Here is a 21,917-nt window from a genome sequence, read left to right as displayed (position 1 = left end):
TAAAGTTTCAAGTTACAAAGATTTATTTTCTACAAATACAAACATTTAAACGAGGAGCTCATTTATCAACCACAAGGGGGCAGCGAAATAATTGGATTAATTTCCTCCTGGAGCTTCTTGTGTTTCCAAATACTTGTCCTTAGGTGAGTTCTTGCAGAAACAAATGTGCCTTTGTCTGACTGTCACTGCGTGTCATCTCTCTGTTAATGCACTGGAGGCTCACAGAAAGTCGTACAAATACTTGACAATATCAAAGTTCACCGTCCTGGAAGATAAATCACACAAAGCAGATTTTCAGTGAAAAAAAAAAAAAAAAAAGGAAAACTGTAAAAAGTCAGTTCACTTGAATAATTCAGTCAGTCTCATTCATGTGCATTAAAAGGATGAGCGTGCATGCACACACACGCACAGACCTGGATATGGCGCAGATGAAGTCCAGAGAAACGGCACATTTGTACTTCGGGGCGTCGAGCTGGTCGTCATGACTGACCTGAGCCAGCAGCTGCAGGGTCACGAGCGAAGAAATCTAAACGGGGACAGAGGAAAACCAAAATGAGTCTCTGCTCCACTTCTTAAAACGCAGCTTCTCCACTTTGAAGCAGAGCCATTAAATGATGGTAGCCAGTCACACAGATATGGGGCGAGCCTAATTGCCTAAAAACATTTCATGCTTGGGTCCATAGATAGGTCTGTGTTTAGCTGCCTTTGACCATATGGCTAGGAAACTGTTTAAACTTAAAAAAAAAATAAAAAATCAGGCTTGATTTAACATGAAACACTGCACTGTTACACACAGGAAACAAAAAAATCCTTTACCATCCTTTTGTTATAACAGTGTACATTCCTGTTCAGTGGCTTATCAGGCAAATTGGAAAAAAGTGTGAAATTATTTTCTATATTGGGTCGTACCCTGAGGCCAACTCAGGGTACGAAACTACACTTCAGGACTAAATGAGGGGAAACAGACTATTGCAGAGCTCTGACATAACAAGGTGGTGGTGTTTAAACAAGTTAAGGAGAGAAATATTATCAGATCTCTTAGGAGATGGATTCTTTTTGGATAAGTTATCTTAGTGCACACACAGTTCAGTGGAAATGAAAACACGAACTCTTTAATTCAAATTCAAATTATTTGTTCCATACCACATTATAGAATCATTTAAACACAACAGATGAACAACAACACATGACAAAATAGCGCCATTATTTGTTTAATAAAAATTAAGCCAGGAATAGGAATTAAGAGGATGAGCAGCAGCCAGCTGCTAATCAGATGTGCTCAGTAAATGTGGGCACCTCCATAAAAGCAGAAGTTTTGGTAGCCTTCAGGTCTCAAGCATTCAAATGTGTCAGCACAGTGCCAAGGAGGAAAAATGTCAACTATGTCCCGCTTGCGTACCTACTGACGTTGTTGTCAAATGTCATCTTTATGGGGAACGAGCTAAAAAAGCAACAGTGGCTGCCCATCAATCTGGGAAGGGTTTTAATACCATTCCCAAAAAGTCCAAAATCCATCATTAAGAAATATTATCCACAACTGTTAAAGATTCAAGACAGCTGCCAATCCTCTCAGGGGTCTGAATTTTTAGTGAAAGTTGGCACAAACAGCAACTCTCGACTGCTTTAAACCAGACTGACCTGTGAGAAGATGCTCGCTGTCGGGGCGACTCTGCTGTCCACCACACTGTAAAAGATGGCAAGCAAGCGGTCCAGAGGGAAGGGCTTTGGACCCAGAAGGTGATTACTTGTCTAGAAGACAGACAGATCAATATAAACATTGTGTTACATGTTTCCAAATGAAATCAACGAAGATGTAAGAGTTATGTCAGAATAATCACCTTTTCATTTTTCTTCAGGAAGTTTGTTTTTCTTATTTTACCATGGTGCTGTTGAGCAGAAACAGAAGATGTGATTCATTTGATTCATTCACAAAACCATGACTTAGGGGAGAAGGTTAAGAAAACAAAAAATCCCCCCCCAAAAAGCTTAATAAATGTATTTTTCTCCCAAAGATGAGCATATTTGGGATATTCATTCTCACTAACACAGCCAAGAATAAAGAAAAAAAGAACTTTTGACTCACTGCAAACTTTGTACTTATGCTGACCTCATTATAAGAATTTTTTGCATTACAGTGTATACATGGCTGAACATAAAAAAAGTATTATTATTATATTCCTTTACCTTTAAAAAGAAGCGTTTATCTGTGCGTGCAGGGTTGTAGGAAGCCAGATAGGCAGCAATCAACAGGAACTTGGAGTAATAAGGCAATTCAACATGAGTGTGAGCTGATAAACCTTTCAGAAGACAAAATAAATGCAATAAGTCCACGTCGTCATATTCTTTCCTGCACTAAAATTCTGTTTTCTTGCATAGAAGAAAAGAATTTAAGCGTAAGTGACCAGTGTTTCAGTTTGACATCTGCTCTGTAATCGAAATCAGTGCAAATACCTCGCAAGGCTCCGGCCTCCTTCTCCTCCATTTGCTGCATTTGCTCCCACTGCAGACTAAGCAGAGGACAGAGAATACGCATGGATGATGAGGCTAAAAAAAACCCCCATTAATAGTCTAAAAAGCAGCGCATAGCAAAATAATGCAAAAAGTTCAGACCTGGACACCTCTCGAAGGTAAACCGTCTGCATGGCTTTTTTCAAATGTGGCTCAATGTGTTTCCACAGCTTGTGGGTGTCAGTCTCTTTCACTAAACACACAGCATAATTACAAACACCATCAGAAAGTGGTGGAAAAACAGCAGGAAAACCTCAAAAACATTTGTAGAAACAAAGCAATTAAAGCAGCACAGATCAATATTTTAACCAGCTGAGAATGAACACTCGGCTCAGCTATTTCACAGATTTCCTTCAAGCTTTTTGGGTATTTTTTTATGTGCTGACAGTCTCCAAACTCTACTCTCATAACACTCATTTCCAATCACAGCGGGCGCCCAGAGAGAAGCCGAAGCATCAAACGGACAAACATCCACATACTGTTTTCACAATAGACCCAAAAAGAGACAAGATAGGATTTCTAAATGTCAAATTCATTTTAGTGTCTGGAATATGAGGAGCCTCTGAAGCTACAGTATATCAGAAATGTGGAGCTACCCCACAGGGTTTGAAAGCAGGGACTGTGATTTACCCGCGTGGGCTTCTTGTTTTTGTCTTCGAAGCTTGTTGAAGACAACATGAAGTAGCTTGAAAATTACCATCATTGAATCAAAGAAAATAAACACAAAGACAGTTATGGCACAAAGGGGAGCCTTCACAACATCGCTCATAACATACACTCAGGAAATATACACCCAGTGGCCTCTTTACTGGGTACAACTGTACAAGTGAAGGCAGCCCAAAGCAATACAAAAGTTTTGCTCTATTATTTTTATTTTTAAGGCAACATTGTTAGATCTGAGTGTTTACATCATCTGAATACATGTTTTTGGTTGGTTAGAGGCAGAATTCCAGGTCTGCAAAGTCATAGTTTCACATTATACTGGGAAGTAATTTGTATTATAAAATTTTAACAATTTTATTTCCAAAGATAAAGACACACTTGAGTTAAAATAGGACAGTAAACTATTTTTGACTATAAAGAATCAGTGGTTACCAGGTGATCACATTGAACTTTTCACATTTGGCGACCAATCGGAAATAGTTGCAGTGACCAAGTGGTTGCAGCATGCAGCAAGTCAGGCTCTGGTTGACCACTTTTAGATTGCAAGGTGATCTGGACTGGACTGGCTGTGATCATTCTCAGACATATTGGCAAAGGGTTGTAAAAAAAACTGCCTTCTAATTTAATATGTAGACAGACTGCTAACACACTGCAATTTGACTCTATCTACTCCGATGAGCGCAACTTGCCTGTGATGCGTCTCTTAGAAATAGGAGGCTAATCTCAATAGAAAACAACTTAGGTGCCAACTGATTGTATTCAGGTTATATTCCTATATTAAAGCAAGATTGTCCAGCACCTTTGTCATTCTGCAGTTAAATCACCATCCTGCAGCAGCTGTATGAGGTTTTGGCTGGACTCTGAGTGTAACTAGTTTGAATTTCTGTAGAATGAGAGTTTCTGTCTCCACAGACGGAAAAAGCTTTGCAACAGATTTGAGATCTGGGCCAATTTATCACAGTTAATCACAGATTAAATGCAATTTCCAGCTTGACCTCATTCAGTCTCAAACTGATAGCAGTCTGACTCTGTCTTATTGCTGTTTTATCTCCATCTTGAGGCCCCAAAGTCTCTCTCAAGATGGCATTTGACTGCAAGTTGTCACAAAAGCAATGATTAGTAGCATTAGGTCTGTTTCTGGCCACTGTAAATGTCACATCTATATCTAAAAGCTAATGATCCGCAGTGTCTGCTGGATGTGTAAGTATTCTGCAATTACAGTTTCCATGATAACTTTATACAGGTAGTGTGCGTTTTAGTGTGTTCTTTTCAGATGAATGAAAAGACCTCCTCACAATTACCTTTCCCTTCTGCCAAAGGCTCACAGAACTTTGAAAAGTTCAGGGCAGCCTAGTAGAAAAGAACAGAAGAAAATGAGAAAACAGGTGGAAGAATTAAAAATAATCAATGCAACAACTTGTTAATGTGTGTTTCTGACCAGGTGTCGCAGCTCTCTGAGGTCTCGACAGACAGAGTAGAAGACTCCCAGCAGGATGTTGATGTACGCAGAGTAAAACCCAGCTGAATATGAAGAATGCACGTTCTGGGACAAAATCTGTTGCAGCTCACCTACAAACGGTTTAAGGAACAAGAAATAAAGCTTCTCCAAAAACCAGCCAAGTCTCACAATATAAAGTAAAATGATTCATTCACACGCCAAGTGCTGAATTTATACAGTGGTTCTTAAGAACGCAACATTTTTCCCCAGAGTCGCTGCCTGGAGTGTGAGAACAGTATCACAGGTACAAATGTCACAGCTCACGCTGCATATGCTGACCGTGCGTCATCAATACGCAGCGTGTTGTGAGTTGCTCGTGACACTGGCTGCCGTAGCATGTGTGAGGAGGATTATATACTTTTACTGTAGTCAGGGAAATGCAGCAGAAGCGGCTCAAAGCAGCCTGTGTTTGGTCTGAACTTGTCCCAGGCGATTTCACTGAGCAAGATGACGGTAACGTTGTCCCCAACCTGAAGAACAGATGTATGTAGTTAGGATCAGGGAGCTCAGAGAGATGAAGACTCTGAGAACTTCACAGTTACAGACCTCTTTCCTCAGTTGATTCATGTGTTTTATATATTTAGATGTTTAGCTTTGTTTGCTTGATTAAGTTCTTACTGGACATGTTGACTAAACAAAACAAATGAACGCATTTTTGATTATGCAGAAACAATAAACACTCACAGGTTTCAGCTTTTCAAATGTGAACATTTTGTAGGTTTTTTTCTTACGTGTGATGTGAAACTGAATATAGTTCTGTTTTTCCTTAAAGAGAACAATATTTTATAAGCATATAATAAAAGACCTTCTGAATTTGAGTCTCTAAATATATGGGAAAATTTAAAAGAAATAATTCACTTTAAAGCTAAAGCAGCCACAACACAGGAAGAAGTACTGCACCTACGAATGGCATACACAACAGTTCAGATCCTCTACTCTGAAAACATCAATTCATTTTCTGCTGTTTATCCAGTTGTGAGTCTTAGGAGCAACAGTCTAAGCATAGATACCAGACCTCCCACTACCTCCAGCTCTTCTAAAGGTACATCTGAACTTTCTGAAAGTCTGCCAAGGATGTCCTGAGTGTACGCGAGGGTCTTCTCCAGTAGGCCATGTCATATACACCTCACCTAGGAGACGTCCTAGGCATATGCCTCCTCCTATATCATAATTAAATACTGTAAATAAGGAATCCCATCTCCATCAGGGTGCGACAGAGGTAGGACTACAGAGGATATGTTAGAAAGACAGCACAGTGGTAGTGTGGTTAGGGCTGTCCCTTCAAGCATCTTCAAGCCTCACTATGACTGCTTGGGTTTCCTCATTGTATGCAAGATTTATCCTGCAGTTCATTTTATTTGTTTACTTAGATTCCCTTTAAGGCCTAAGATTTATTATTAAAGTCAATTTGTAAGCATGCAGGTGCATATCATACCATTCACGGTAATACCGGTATAATGTTGGGCAATGATAAGAAAATGAAATATCGCGATAGAATATGGGTAAAACGCGCATGCACAGTGCCTTTGTTTTCATACGCACATGGCGGAAAAAGCATGGCGGCGGCGACGGAGAATGAAATGAATGAAGAATGAAAGCGGACCGTTGAATGAAACGGATGAACCAGAATTGTTTTTAAAAAAATTCTGCAACTTCAGTGGTGTGGAACTGGTTTGGCTTTCGTCCGTCAGATACACAACAAAACACTACTTTTGGTAGAGCATGCTAGTGGACCGTCGTTATTACCGTGTTTTTTGTTAAATACAGCACACTTAAAATCAATCCTTTGATTTTTCTGAAAATCGACAGTGCCCTTTATAATCCCGTGTGCCTTATGTATGAATTCTGGTTGTGTTTACTGACCTTGAAACAATTTCATGTGGTACATGGCGCTCAAAAATCTGTCAAATGTTTCAGTACGACTTTGCTAAGCTATGAACCCGCAGCGCTTGATGGATTGTCGGAGCATTACGGCTATCGTAGGCAGGAGCCTCGTGGAGTGATGCGTACTGTGCTTCAACATAATATTACTGTATTGTGTGTGTTTAACCTCTTTTTAAGTTTTGTGGATATTATACATGGTTATGCTGAGGATGGGTCGGCCAGTTTCCACTGGAAATGCCTTTTGGGTAAACTGACAACAAGGAATTTGCATTTGCACTGTTAAATTTTTATATAACTTTAATGCACATTAAAAACATCTGCTTGTTTAAGTGAAAATACATTGATTTTTTTTTTTTTTGCACTAATAAAGTTGTGGAGTTGTAAAGTATTTTGTCTAGTATCAATTATATCGTCAGTTATATCATTATCGCAAATTTTCAAATGTATATCGTGATAAATATTTTTGGTCATATCGCCCTGCTCTTATACCTACAAACACCACCTGCAGTTAAGCATACTTAATTTAAACACACACAGTGGCTTTAATACTGCAGATGCCTATAAACAAGAGATGACAACATAATTTGCTATTAATGCTAAAAGTCTGCTGCATCATTGAAACATGCATATATATAATGTGCAGAGATAAAAGGGATCTGTGAACATCAATAAAATATGTCCACTGTGACCACCACTGTTACCTAATGCAAGAAATAGCCTTAATCGCTATAACTTCTATGTGTTTAGACACAAGACCATTAATCTAGAGTTGAAGCACTTCTTGAATGTTTATCGGGGTTTGGCATGGTAGTGGTTTTTGGTCTGGGTACTTCAGCTTCCTTCTCTTTTTCTTTTAGCCCTGTGATGGGCTGCTAACCTTCTCAAGTTATAACCTGCCTGTTTTGAAAAACGGGATGGGCTCCAGCCACTCTGTCACCCTGAACTGGTTAAGCAGTTCAGAAAAAGGATGCATGGACGATAGACAGAAACTGGAAAACTGCTTTTTATGCTGATTATTTTCTGCATGTCAGTAACACACACACATTTTACGTCTTTCCTGTTAATGTTTTATTACATTTTTTCCCGAAGTTTAGAGATGAAACAACTCCTCATCATCCTCCCGTCCTCCACGTAAGTGTAAATCTGCATCCTAATTATCACTTCAAAATCCAGTGTGGCAGCACTGAAGCAGCAAGCCATTAAAAAGACAGGTTCCTCTTAACGCTCACAATCCGCCGTTAAGCACTTAGCTTTCATTGGGATGAAACACAAATAATCACATAAGTCTTTTTACTTTTGGTGTTTTTAATTAAAATGCTGTGAGTGGTTGCCATCCTTCCTTCCTTAATAGCATTAAAAAGCACCACACACTCAGCTCAAGGTCATCCGTTACAAATGAGGCTCCTCCAGTCCCCTCTTCATCATCCGCACAGAGCAACAACAATAAAGCAACTCACTTTATAGATAACACAAAGAGCATGCAGCACTTTCTCACCAGCTCCTGAAGACGCAGGAGAGCAGAGAGGAGACTGGCATCAGTATCTCTCAGAAGCTCGGCTTTCTCCATTACCTACAAATTACACAGTTAATGTTAATTTGATCTCATTTTATCGCATTTATAATACAGGCAGTGAACGGATGTTTTATCAGAGAGCATTACTGATTAAACCCACTCCTGTTCTGACTGAAAATTACACTTGTTTTCTCCAGGCTGATGCATCTGGAGCTTTGTTTAGCATCTATTTGCACTTGTTATCACTACTAATCATATCATCACACAAACATTCAGGTGACACATGCGAGGAATAAATAATCTGACATGCCATGGGATTAGGGATAATCTCGTATGCCAAGTGAGGAGTGGTTGTGTGTAAAGTGCACGGCACTCACAATGTATCGCGTCTGTTTGGCAGGAGACTGGGAGCACTGCTGTCTGTAGACACGGACAAAGTCAGACAGGGAGGGACTGCGGGGGAGAAGAGAGGCGGCATCGCAGCCAAAGAAGGACAGCAGCACTTGTTCAAACAGCAACGCAATAGAAACACACTCGACGCAGCTCACTGTGGCGTGAGGAAGCTGCAGAGAGAAGGAAAAGGAAGCATGAAAGAGAATCAGTCTGATGTCTGTGGAGATGATACACATCTTCACACTGTGTTGACTTAATCTTCTGACTGCACTGGACCCTAAATATGTACAAATTACATAATTTTGTGTTACCTATTGAAAGCAAGGACAAGTTATATAAACAGTGGGTTCATTAGAGAGATAACTTTGAATATCTTGAGGTCCAACTTAAGAGGTCACTCCTTGTTTTCCCCAGGACTTTATAGCCAAATGACTAGGGATGGGTATTGTTTAGGTTTTATCCGATACCGGTGCCAAACCGGTACTTTTGAAACGGTGCCGGTGCTTAAACGGTGCTTAAACCGGTGCTTAAAGAATGGAGAACACAAAATTAGTCCAAAAACCTCTCATGTTCAGCTGTTTTTTTGTAAAAAGATAACAATGTTAGCCTTTTCTGCAGCTATAGGGGATTTATGGCATCACTCTTGGCTGGAAGCAGTGCTTAATCAATGGAAAAAAGACAAACTTTGTCCAAAAACCTCTCATGTTCAGCTGTTTCCCTCTTTTTCTTTGGTCATTTTAGCCTTTTTGGCCAGGGTGAAGGGAGCATCTGCCATCAAACAAGAAGACAGCCGTATGTAGCTATGATGATGTTTGCTAGTTCACCTTACATGCATTAATTTAATAACGTGGTTAGCCTACTCAACAAATTACACACGAACAACATGAAGCTACTCATGCAGAGAAGAACGGCTGCTGCTGCCATCATCATCTGTCATCATTTCTGCTACACTGGCAGGGCTAGGGGCCAGGACTCTCCTCTTCGTGTTTTTGGGGGATGTTGCTAACTCCGGGTCCGATAACAGGCAACCCACCCGCAGTAGATGTGCTCGGTGTGAGGTCTCACAGCAAGCTATCAAATACGGCGCATTTCTCGGCTTTTAAAAAAAACGCTATGCGTCGCCAGGTATTTCATCGGATTTGAGGTGTTACCTCCTTTGACAGTATCACAGTATCAGCTTAAAGCACTTGTTGCAGGCTGCTGAGTTTGCATATTTTGCTGTGAAGTACAGCCAGACTTTTGACCGCTTTGCCTTGGTTATTTTTAATCTGTAGCTCTGCTCTAAAAGAACGTACGTACCTGGCCCCGCCTACTATCCTCGGAAACGTAAAATGATTGGCTAGAATCTAAAGTGTATCACAGCTCAGGGAAAAAAAAGCACCAAAATAAAGCACCGAAATGTGCGCTGCTTTTCGGTCTGGTTACTACCGTTTATGTCAGAACCGGTGCCATGATGGCACCGGATACCGGTACCCATCCCTACATATGGATTCATCTATAATAAACAAAATCATAATCAGGGATTAATCTGCATTAAAGGCTGCAGCCCTAGTTGGCAATTAAATTTTCACATTGTGAGAAACCACCCGATGGGAGTAAAACATTATTCAGAAACTGCAGGAACCAAAAAGATCAAGAACAAGTGATTTAAGAAACAATAGTCCTAAGAAGGCTATAAATTCTCCGTATTTGAATTTATTTATTTTTTTAAAAAAAGAAGAAGACTTCCATGTTGTCAAGTCACATTTTTGTGGCTATGCGAGATATGATCATTAATGGAGTATCATTAAACTGTAAAACAAAGCATGCTATGAGTTTTACATTTGCCAGACATCTCTTTGAAGGTGGTGAGGGTTTCTTGGAAGTCCAGGTCTGATCCAGAGTAACATACGCTTTACCCCACATTTATTTTGCTGCGATATGGACACCCTCAGTGGCACAGGATAGCATGCTGGCATGCACCACAGTTCAGGTTGTCTCCTTTAAATGTTTAACATCAGGCTCTGCACAAAATTACAGTAGAACTCACTGCAGATGAAACGGGTCTCTCTTGTAAATGAGACGCTGAGTCTCAATGGGACTATCTAGATATTTGGATATTAAAAATATTTGGATATTTTAAAAAAAAATAGCTGCTTTCTAAGAAAGAGACTTCTTTGGTAGCCATTACCCATCTATACTGAGTGCATTGGCATAAAGTATGTGTGCAAAGAGAGAAAAACATCTGAAGGTCTTTGATCTTTAAATTTAATTAATACAAGAATGCTAGCAGTAAAATTGTTGCTTTTCTTTAATGTTTTTTCCCAGTGATTTTAAGGGAAAAATGCACCTTACACACACTCAAACTATGCAAAGATTTGTGTTCTTGTGTGATTTTGTACTTTCAGTAAAACTAAGTATTTTCAAGGACTCTTTAAGTGATTGAATAAAGAAAAAGTTCATAATAACACAAGTGTCAACTTTTTATTAAAGTTATAAAGGCTTAAAGGAGTCCATAAGTCAAATTTTTCTAACTCAAGTAACTGCCAGTGCAATAATATTTAGCTGTCCATCCTTTATCGCACTTTTACCTGCCATGTATGAGGGGAATTAAGAGTGAAGTTAGTTTTTATTTTATGGTTTTAAATACAGGGCCCTGTAGCATGAACACATAAGAACATTATTCAGAACGTTCACTAAATAGCAGATATCTCCCTCACCTCCAGCTCCTTCATCAAAACGTGCATCACGTGGCTTTTCCCTGAGGCTCGATGACCGTAAATGAGGATTGAAGGGTAGCTGTACTGGTGCGGCTGGAAGAACAAAATTCAGCATCTTTACACTCAGTAGAACTGTCTCACTCGATCAAGACCACTATCCACTTAAACCTTCTATCAGCTTTCATCAGCACATCGCAAAGTAATAACAGCCAAGCTCTGATATGATTAAACCCAGTGTTAATGTCAGTAATCAGCCATAGTGCTAACAGCTCATAGACTCAGCTTACTTAACGAATCTATTTAAAACCCTGAGTGAGATCAAATGACAAGTAATTAATTTTTATAACAAGGATAAAATAAATTGCATATCTATTAATGATTTTAATCCAAGACAGACATCAATTACTGGTACTAAACTGTCCAAAGCTTCAGATCTACATTTTATAATCTAAGATAAACATTTTGAACAATGAATTTTAAAGGGAAATCTCATCAGATGATCCAAATATGTCGACATATTTACTAAATTACACTGGATAACACAAATAATGCAAAACTTAACCCTAGAAATAAGAAAATGACATTGAGCTACTGAGATATTGAGATTTAAGGTTTAGGAAAATGACTTTTATTTTTCCTATACTTTTTTTTATAAAAACAAAAAATATAATAGTAATAATAATAATAATAATAATACAAGAAAATTGTAAAAGAGTGAAAATGGTCTTTAATGCATCATATATCAGTAATAAAACTTTTTAAATCAAACACATAAAACACTGAGTTTTTAGGACGTTAAAAACTGAATTAGCATGTGTCTCTGCGTCTTTTAATGTGGCATACTTTAAAACATTAAACGGAGATGAGTGGAGACTTCTTACCTGCCCCATCAGCGACAGCAACATTTCAGCCTGGACCTCTCTGCAGGGCAACTTCTCTGCTACCCCCTTCAACCTCTCCTCATCGTATCCCGGGTGCTGCAACAGCGCCGTCATGCTACCACCACACCGTTTATGTAGGTGAGCTCAGCAGAGTTCTGCTAAAAACAACTGACTGACGTTAGCTTCAGCTCGTCCAACTCCAACCAGACGACGAATGAACTCCGTTGTTCAGACAAAAAAAATGAGTCAAAGGAGTAATATCATCAAAAATTATGTGCTGTAAAAACCATAGGGTGCTGAGGAAACATTCATGCCGGTAAATAAAATGTCTTTAAGACTTAAAATGCGAAGAAGTCTTCAGTTAAAGTCCGAAACACCTTAAACTCAGTCAAGACCACTTGCTGGAGTTTCGCGCGCGCCTTCAGATTGCGTCACATGCTGTCATTCGGTAGCAGCGAATCACAAGTGAGACACGAATTCTGGGTAATGTAGTTTTGGGAGTGAAACAAGCACATTAGAAATTCACTGCGGATTCAAGATAACTATTTGCGATATTTCCCAATAAACGTGGATCAAAGCAAGTCTTACATACTGCAACATATTTAATTGTGCTTTCACACACTTATAAACATACATTCTAGTAATCTATGGGTAACATCTGATGTAATCTGGTACATTGCAGTGTACTGGTAGTACACTAACATAACCAAAAACAGAAGAAGGTATAGTCATCATAATATTAAAAGTATATATTATTTCAATTTGATGCTTTTTTTAAAATGTTATTTCTTTCTCTCTAGCTAATCACTCACTCAGATACATAATCTTCAGCTACATTCTTAACCACTCATCCATCCATATGGAATACAAAAAAAAATCATTTTATATATCAATGTAATGCTTAATGTAATATCCATCCATCCATCCATCCATTCGCTTCCGCTTATCCTTTTCAGGGTCGCGGGGGGCGCTGGAGCCTATCCCAGCTGTCATAGGGCGAAAGGCAGGGTACACCCTGGACAGGTCGCCAGTCTGTCACAGGGCTAACACATAGGGACAGACAACCATTCACACTCACATTCACTCGCACATTTACACCTAGTGGCAATTTGGATTATCCAATTAACCTATCCCCACAAGTTGCATGTCTTTGGACGGTGGGAGGAAGCCGGAGTACCCGGAGGGAACCCACGCAAACACGGGGAGAACATGCAAACTCCACACAGAAAGACCCCGGCCTGATGTTGGAATTGAACTCAGGACCTTCTTGCTGTGCGGCAACAGTGCTAACCACCGTGCCACCGTGCTGCCTGCTTAATGTAATATTATAATATAATATTTTTAATATTTTTAGCAAAATAATGATGAAAAAGACGTAATATCCTGCACGTTTCGTTCTTGATGTGAGATTATCATTATTATTTTTCTTGTTATTTATTTATTTTTGCCAGTTGCAAGAAATACATATAATAAATCGTTGTTGTAGCCTACTGATCTAGTCTTTGTGCTCAAAAAGCTTAATATCACAGACCAGAAAATGGGCTACAGTTTAAAGAATGTACCAGTCTAGGTAAAACATTAGAGAAAAGACCCTGCATCTTGGCATTTGATTATCAATATTTGAATAGCAGATGCGTTTATATCCACTAATTTCCATACAATTATTGTCGCAGTGATCAGGCGTAAAATCGCTTCGCTCTAGAAGAAAAAAAAAATCAGTGTCTGTTTAAGATTTCGCGGGTGACTGTACGTCAGAGTGGGATTAAGGGATGTGGGTTGGCCCTGTAATATCCGAGGCTATCCTCCAACTCTAATTCAATAGGAGCTCAGCTGCGCTGTCGGTCTGTCGGCGTCGAGAACGGGCTGACCATTTCAGGGAGAGCCGTGCACACAGCTGAGACGGTTTATCGGAACAGCGGACACGATTCAGGCAGAGACATTTTAACATAACCTACACATGAAGGCAAATATGGAAGAAATCCCCTAAATTTTGGATTCCCAGAGCTCGTCTTTTTTTCTCCCTGGAGCGCATGTCTTGATTCTGCCGACTAATGAGTGAAAAGCAAAAAGAAATCAAACACCGACCTTGCCACGGATGAGAGCGTAGTGATGCTGTGATAACTGTGACTGAACAGACAGTAGGGAAAAAAAATCCGCGAGCAGCGACAGGGAGAAGTTGTGCGGGATATTGTGGTCAGATGAGGCAGATGTTAGTTTGCTGAGGAGGTTGATAGATCCCGAGGACCGCGCAGACCACCCTCACATTATGGTCCCCGGGGCCCCCAGCACGACCACCACCATGCTCCCCGCATCCGAGGCTGCCAAGATCTACCAGACCAACTACGTGCGCAACTCCCGTGCCATCGGCGTCCTATGGGCCATCTTCACCATCCTCTTCGCCATCGTCAACGTGGTGTGCTTCATCCAGCCGTACTGGATCGGGGATGGCGTGGATACGCCGCAGGCGGGCTACTTCGGTCTGTTCCACTACTGCATTGGAAACGGGCTGTCCCGGGACTTGACCTGTCAGGGCAGCTTCACCGAGTTCAGCAGCATCCCCTCCGGTGCGTTCAAAGCTGCCTCCTTCTTCATCGGCATGTCCATGGCGCTGGTGCTCACCTGCATCACCTGCTTCGCGCTCTTCTTCTTCTGTAGCACCGGCACCGTGTACAAGATCTGCGGCTGGATGCAGCTGGCTGCAGGTAAGAGGCATGACTACAGGTGGAAGTTTGGAAAGATGGCTTGTAGGGGAGCTCTGGGGGTGAGTGAGAAGAGTCCAGTGAGCAAAATGTTATAACCTAAAACTGTTTAAAGGCACAGATATTACCCTCATCTCCCAGTCAGGGTGTGGACTTGTATAGTTTTTGGCACAAAACATCTGTATATTGTTTTAAGGCACCAACAAATTCAGAGGTTGGAGTGCTTTTTCACTTCAAAAACAACAGCAAAAACATGTAGTTTACATCAAATTACATATGTAAATTAGTTGACCCTGAACTGTAAAACAGAAAAAAAAATGATCACAATGTGCAACAGGTTAAGCCACTGAGCCCAAATTGAGTAGATTTTGTCTGATGAGACCTTTTGTCAGAGACTCTCTCTGGTTAATAAAGCCCTTGTAAAACATTATATAACTGTCTGTGGTGTAGGTGGGCTGGCAACAGCCTTGGAGTGACCAAATCTTCAGCTCCAAACATTGTACTAAACCCTCAAGAATGAAATAATGAAGGCATGCTAATATTTTCATTTTGCTTTCAGAGAACTCATTCCCCCTGAACCTGAAGCTGTGAATGAACTCTCTTCATACACAGACAGCGATTTTAAGTACAAAAATACAGATGGAAGATTTTAATACAAGCTTATATCTTCTTAGTTTCTTCCACTTCAATTCAATATATCGTTGATTTTATAACTTCTCAGTGTTTCCTGTGGTGTGCTTAAACATAAACTGGAAAACGCAAATTCTTCTTTTGCTCATTTAATGACACAGGGAAGGTTTTATCTTCAATCCCAGCCAGGACGTTAAATAATAAGAAAACAAAAACTCACACAAAGAAATGTAATGATGTATAGTACTGAGTGAGCTGTTTCCTCCCGCCTTTAATTATTTTTTAGTTCTTCTCCTTTTTGCAGAGAGTTCCATCCAAAACAAACTATTTCTGTACATACAGGAGCAGAGAGTTTAATAGTGAAATCGTTTCTTATTTTACCCCTTTCATTTATCACAGATGTGTTTTCTGTACATTTTATTGTTTTTCTGTTTTCTGTTTATTTGGATCCCCTTTAGATTTATATCTCCCAAGAGTCCTTATTAAAGTCACAATAGAATACAAGCAGGATACAGCTGTGGCTCAGAGGGTATGTTGATGACTCAATCCCTGACTCTTCCAGCCCGCATGTAGACGTATCCTTGGGCAAGATACTGAACCCTGATACATCCGTGTCTATGAATGTTAGAAAGCGCTTAGAGTGAAGGATGAGACATGTAGCAGAGTGTAGTAGAGAGTAGAAAGACACTCTATAAGTACCACTCCATTTACCATCCTACATACAAACACCACCTCCTAAACCCGGTGCAAAAATACTGCACACATACCAAGTGTTTTAAAATAAAGTATTTTTCATATACATGTGAATGAGAAACATTTACTCCAGTGAAGCATGTACCCCGTGGCCATTTTTCCCTCCCATGCCAACTTTAGGCCAAGAGACAATAAAGCAAGAATCAAGCGTTATTACTATAGTTATCTTATGATTTGTTCACAGCTTGCTGACACTGATTTGTGATAACAGTAAGAGATTTTATTTATATGACACCTTTTAAAACACATTTACAAATTTACATTGTTGGGATAGGCCTGGCAGAACCCTGGCTGGGTATCTCAGGCTGTATCCTTCCATATAAGGTGTCAGAAGATCTGAGATACACTTAGTTTGTGAGCCCACAGTGGGCTTTAAAACCCATCAATCAAATCTTAAAATCAATCATCAAATGAAAAGGTAACTACTGAAGAGAAGCTAAAACATGACTGATGTGCTCTCTGGCTGCTGCATTTTGGACAAGCTGTAGTTTTGTGTAGATGTCTTTGTGTATAAGGACTTAATAACGGTCTACAAGAGAAAACAGAGCATGACTGGACAACTGAACTGATATTCATATTCCAATTGAGGTGGCTGTCAAGATATGACACCCTGGTTTTTACAGTGTTGGCCCAAAGAGCCCAGATGTGCTGTAATACTTCTGTTAGCAGCATTGTGGCCAATTAATGAAGCGCTTACTGAAAGTCCATTTTAGTTTAGACAATTTTAAATGTGTGGGCTTATCAAAGGGCAGCATGTCTTTGGACTGCAGCTTCCTCCCTCAGTCCAAATGCATACTTCTAAGGTTAATTGGTGATTCTATTGTTTTCTGTGTGATGGGCCTGTGACTGGTGACCTGTCTAGCTACCCCATGGCGCTTAGCTAAATAAGCAGCTAAGGAAATAGATGGTCTATTCCTACCTTGTTCATTTTCTGAAAGCATTTAAGATGATTTACTGAGTTCTTCTTAAGAAGAACGTTTCTCTGACATTGTACTAGGGAGTTGGCAGATTAAACACTGGCTAATGTCCAATCTGACTGCTTCTGGACATTTGCATTCTTATGCGAACCTCAGCTAGGATGTCTGGAAAAGTTCAGGGCTGCAGTGTATTTTTGAAATGAACATTCACCAAGGACAGCATCGAAAGAAACAGCAGAGGTATAAGAGCTGTGTAAACTGAGCTTCGAGAGTGGTAGTCTGTAGGCGCTATACACTGAGCCTTACAGGCTCGTGTCTACAGCTGTGTGCTGTCACCTTTGAGCGGTGCTAAAAGTATGTCGAACCACTGGTAATGTGGGCTACTGCTGTTCATGTTTGCTGGTCTACTATGTTAACCTCTGCTGTGGAAAAGACAGCAGTCCTCTACAGAGAACTTCTTCATTAAAAGCAATTAAAGCTTTCCACTGCATGCATGCTTTCTATCTACATTTTCCTCTTTGTGATAAACCTTCCTGTCACCAACTTTTCAACTGGTCTATGTGAACCTGGAATCTTTGAGATTAGGTTCATGCTTTTGGGTTTTTGGAGAAATGCAAATAAAGTGCATCTCCTTAGGCTCTGTTGGTTGAAGGTTTCTTGAATATTGTCATGTCCATATTGCTTGAGATTTGTCCACCATAATGGATGCTACACAACTGCCGAACGTCAGGGAGAAATGTGCATACCCTGACTGGTTGGGTTTCTGGGGGCTGCTCGTTGCCAGAAACAGAGTGCTGCACCACAAACCTCCTTGTGATTGATTTGGTCACTAGCAGATTGCCTGTTGTATGCATGGAGGACGCTGACTTGCTAAATACTAACCGAGGGGCTGTAAGATTTGGAAAAGTGTGACTCAAACCTCAAACAGAGAACTCTTTTGTTTTCTGTCACACTTTGCAGACAACTTCCATTAGTCCATGAAAACTACCAACAACTGCACCAATATGCTAGCGATCAAAGCAATCGAAAGGAGGTTTTGAACAACCACTCGCACGATACACATTTCTTTCTAGTGAAAAATCCAGTTTCCAGATGGTTGTGGACCAGTTTTCTAGACCTGTGTGTCACTGATGCCCCATTCACATGACCCTGGATTATCATACTTCCAAAATGGGGAATAAGTTAGCAGTTTCATGGCTGCAGTACCTCAAAAGCTAACAAGCTAAGTAAATGGGTAATAACACAGGACCATAAATCCTGTTCTAGACCACAGTTCACCAGGTACTGTGATTTTACCTGATCTTTTAACCAAGTTTACTAGATCCGTGTCACACAGTGTGGCTTGCAATAATTTTAGTGCTGATTATTGCTGAAGTCTCACATTAGTTGATCTTATTTCATATTCATCTAAGGATTGTCACAGACCCAGAAAGCAGACTTAGAAAGGAGTTTATGCCTTTCAAGTGTTTATTTATAAGTTGGTGAAAAAGTAAAGAGAGACAGCGTTAATAATACCTCAGTTTGGGTGACTATAGCTCAGAAGGTAGAGCAGGTCCTCTGTTAATTGGAAGGTTGGTGGTTCCATTCTCTTATGCTCCAGTCTACATTCCAAACATCCTTGGCCAAGATAACAGATGATTCACTAGGGCATGTGACTGGTAACTGAAAACAGAAGAGGGATCAGGGTTAACAGGTGAATAGGAACACTAATCACTGGTAACAGGGTTGTCACAAGCTCCATTTGGCAATCTGACCAGGAACTGAGGCAACCTTAAATACCCACACATGATGACTGAATCTAGGACAGGTGTGGAAAGGACAACCAGATAGGAGACTCTGCCCACACCTAATGCCAACCCCACCTCTTCACCTGTGACTAAATAGCAGAATTAAAACACAAGCACAGATCCTCAATCTGGTGCACCACAACACTCACCGTTAATCAGTCACATCATGAGTCAACCTCTGACAGTTTAGGCGAGTGTAGCCTCGAGCAGATGAGAAACATCTGCAGGGGTCCACTGAACCTGCTTGTCTTTTTGGGTTCATTTTCAAGCTTGTAGCCTTTGTCCTCAGCTGACAGTTTTTAATTTATCCAATTTGGATACAACATTTTCACCACATATAGAACAAGTTCTCCAATAAACCTGTAAACCGGCTTTGATGTGCAGGATAGAAGGAGCTCCCTTTTAAAGTCTTTTGATATTTGTTTTCCTCAGCTTGTGATTTTTGTGTAAAAATGCAAACATAAATCTATCTAAATAAGTCCGATGGACGTATGGAAGCTCATTTGTATTCTCATAAAGATTGGTTTAAGGTCAACAGTCCCAACTGGGAACAAAAAAGAAGAATATAGCCGATATCTTCCATTTGTCTTTCACTTGACCTTGACTCAACATTGACTAGAGAGAGGTGGAAGAAAGAAGCAGCTACATGACTCACTGAGCTTTAATTTGATCCAGAAATAAGAGATTTGATTTCATTTCTTGAGAAAATGAACGGCGCTGCACAAATTTACACCCCCGCAGCGAAACATATGATAAGTAATGACTGATAAAGACAGCGATTCTGCGCCGAGTCTCTGGCTCAGAAACGTTTGTGTATATAAATAATCTGCCAGCATCGCATCATGCACCTTTATAAATGCTTGCAGCAAAACACTGCTTGTTCTCAAATGGGAATTAAATGTCATAACCAATAACAATCACATTAAACTGCACTCCTGCTTTCTGCCTACAGAATATGCCCACACATTTGGGGTTCAAGTCTGCTGGCCACCCGGCCAAACAATAAATACCTAATCATTTATAAGTAGCAGAGGTTAGCAGAACCACTGGCCAGCTGTTGGCCTACTCCCAGCACAATGTTCCCTTTTCATCTAAAAATCCCTGAAGCTCTAGCAGCTGTGAGTTGGATTATCTCGGAGACAAAGCACAATGATGAGCTCAATCACGAGCCATTCCTAATGAGGAGCAGTTGGTATCTTTGTGGTGTTTTACTCACAGATCAAAGCTGCTTCTTATTCCTCTGAGCCATGTCGGCCTTCCTCGGGTTTCCCACCAAGTCAGGAGAACAGAGAGTTTTTGCGCTCGCTAATGATTATTTTCATGGCTAATGACTGATCGTAAAATGTCAGAAAAGAGTTTGGCAATCTTCTAAGCTCACCAAGTCAGTTACATTGTTGTCGCACCGTAAGGCAAATAGTAGGGACGCGCTAATGTCCTGGGGAGCCATTTCCAGAGAACAAACTACTATACACTGAGCTGACAACATGCTGACAGTTTCTTAAACTTTCCGTGTTTTTTTGTTACATATGTAAAATAGTAGTCTGTAAAATGCTAAATTTAATGTAATCTTATAACCACTGATTATTTTACTAAATAAACCTGTAATTTTATATATGTCAATTGCGTTTTAATCAGAATTATTGCTTCATATTTTCTGAGGGTGAAGAATCTTTTTATTTTTGAGTTCTCTGAAAAATCACCATTCCTGGAAGATCTCTCAGGTAGCAGGAGAGTTTGGAGTCTTTGTCTTTCACTGATAAGATTCAGTAAGAAATGTAGATTTCTTCTTCGTCTGTTTTTTAAAATAAGAATTTATTGATCTGTAAACATTAATAAATAATAATCCTAACATGTCTTAATGACAGAACATCACGGCTTGTTGTATAGCAGGCAGGAGTTTGAACCCACACACGGGACTTGGAAACAAGAGATATAAAACTCAAAAATGACTTTATTGCTGATAAATAACAAAGAACAACAAGCCTGTTACAAATAATCTGAAACTATAACACTTTTGGAGAAACACACAAAGGACACAGCCATGAGAGAGGACACAACAAAGCAGAGAACAAAAGCAGAGAGTTTAAATACACAAGAGGAGATGAGGTCAGAGTGGAGACGCCTGGAGAAAACAGCTGAACAGAATCTAACTTATGACAAAGAAGCAAAACTGAACATAATGCACGAGACGAGGGGATATCAACATAAAACAGGAAGTAACACAAGAACAGAAACACAGACTTGACACAAAGGCAGAAAGGAAAACCTTCAAATAGGGTAAACTTTATTAATGTAGCGGGTCTTTATTAATGTCCTGCTGACCAAAGCACTTGAAGCACACACACTCATACAATCCTTTGATTACTGAACTCCAGAACAATGCTTTTTTCCTGTTGTACACACCCACACCGCTGGTTTTCCAGTAGACATGTCCATGCTTGTGATTGGTCAGAAGCTTCAAACTCATGCCCCTTCCTGTGAAAGTGCTTGTAGCTAAACTGATAAACCCTGGATTGACTTACCAAGCTCTTAGTGTGATTCCTGATGCTCATTAAATGAAGCTAAATAATGGAAAGATATCCTGGTTATGATGAATTTGGTCCAAAAAATATACTGAGTCCTAGAAAATAAAATAAAACAGGAAACCACACAAAAAGAAGTCAGAGTGAATGATCCAACAACAGTAAAGACAAGACTTTATGTATACAAATACATACATACACAAAACATACATATATATACAGAAGGCAGAAATAAAGCACAGGAGGAGACAAGTAAGGTGAGGCAGGCACAACTGCAAAGAATCAGCAAAAACAATGAAGAAATCAGAATGTAGGCAACGTCATTAAATAGAAATAACGAGCAAGAGGCAGCTAGCATGTAGACAGAATGTAATAACGATATGAAAAAAAAGAGAAACTCAAGACAAAATGGAACCAAAACTCAGCAAATCCTATACAAGGACCTTAAACGATGATCGCTGATACTCATCTGATCTGAAGACCTCCATTACGACATCTGAATGGAGTGAATCAACACTTCTCTCACCTTTCCTCCTCAATGTCATTTTCAAGTCCCAACAAGTCCATATG

General features: G+C 40.0%; 2 protein-coding genes across 2 annotated transcripts in view; one reads left to right on the top strand and one right to left on the bottom strand.

Moving 5' to 3' along the window:
* Positions 1 to 12,946, bottom strand: orc5 (origin recognition complex, subunit 5). The gene is made up of 14 exons (XM_085436087.1): positions 12,040 to 12,946; positions 11,159 to 11,251; positions 8,444 to 8,629; positions 8,049 to 8,123; positions 5,028 to 5,139; positions 4,610 to 4,740; positions 4,473 to 4,521; positions 2,611 to 2,701; positions 2,452 to 2,507; positions 2,185 to 2,297; positions 1,839 to 1,886; positions 1,639 to 1,749; positions 414 to 526; positions 1 to 265 (listed from the first exon to the last, which is right to left on the bottom strand). The coding sequence occupies exons 1-14, from the start codon at positions 12,151 to 12,153 to the stop codon at positions 220 to 222; spliced, it is 1,338 nt and encodes a 445-aa protein (XP_085292213.1). The 5' UTR covers positions 12,154 to 12,946; the 3' UTR covers positions 1 to 219.
* An 862-nt stretch (positions 12,947 to 13,808) lies between these two features.
* Positions 13,809 to 21,917, top strand: part of lhfpl3 (LHFPL tetraspan subfamily member 3) — a 60,548-nt gene continuing 52,439 nt past the window's right edge. The window contains exon 1 of the mRNA XM_085436088.1: positions 13,809 to 14,741. Within this exon, the coding sequence (XP_085292214.1) occupies positions 14,306 to 14,741 (436 nt within the window). The 5' untranslated portion in view covers positions 13,809 to 14,305. The remainder of the gene's footprint in view (positions 14,742 to 21,917) is intronic.

The sequence above is a fragment of the Copadichromis virginalis genome, linkage group LG17 (assembly GCF_057382275.1).
Source record: "Copadichromis virginalis isolate Kocher_CV1m ecotype Utaka linkage group LG17, C_Virginalis_male_GT1.1, whole genome shotgun sequence".
Lineage (NCBI taxonomy): Eukaryota > Metazoa > Chordata > Actinopteri > Cichliformes > Cichlidae > Copadichromis > Copadichromis virginalis.
Note: the sequence above shows the minus strand (reverse complement) of the source record. Positions and strands in the feature narration are given on the sequence as shown.

Coding starts and splice junctions, on each gene's coding strand:
- orc5 (XM_085436087.1), bottom strand. CDS start 12,153: ATGACGGCGCTGTTGCAGCACCCGGGATACGATGAGGAGAGGTTGAAG. Junction 4,741..5,027: donor TTTCCCTGACTACAGTAAAA/GTATATAATCCT, acceptor AACCGTTTGTAG/GTGAGCTGCAACAGATTTTG. Junction 2,298..2,451: donor GGAGGCCGGAGCCTTGCGAG/GTATTTGCACTG, acceptor GTCTTCTGAAAG/GTTTATCAGCTCACACTCAT.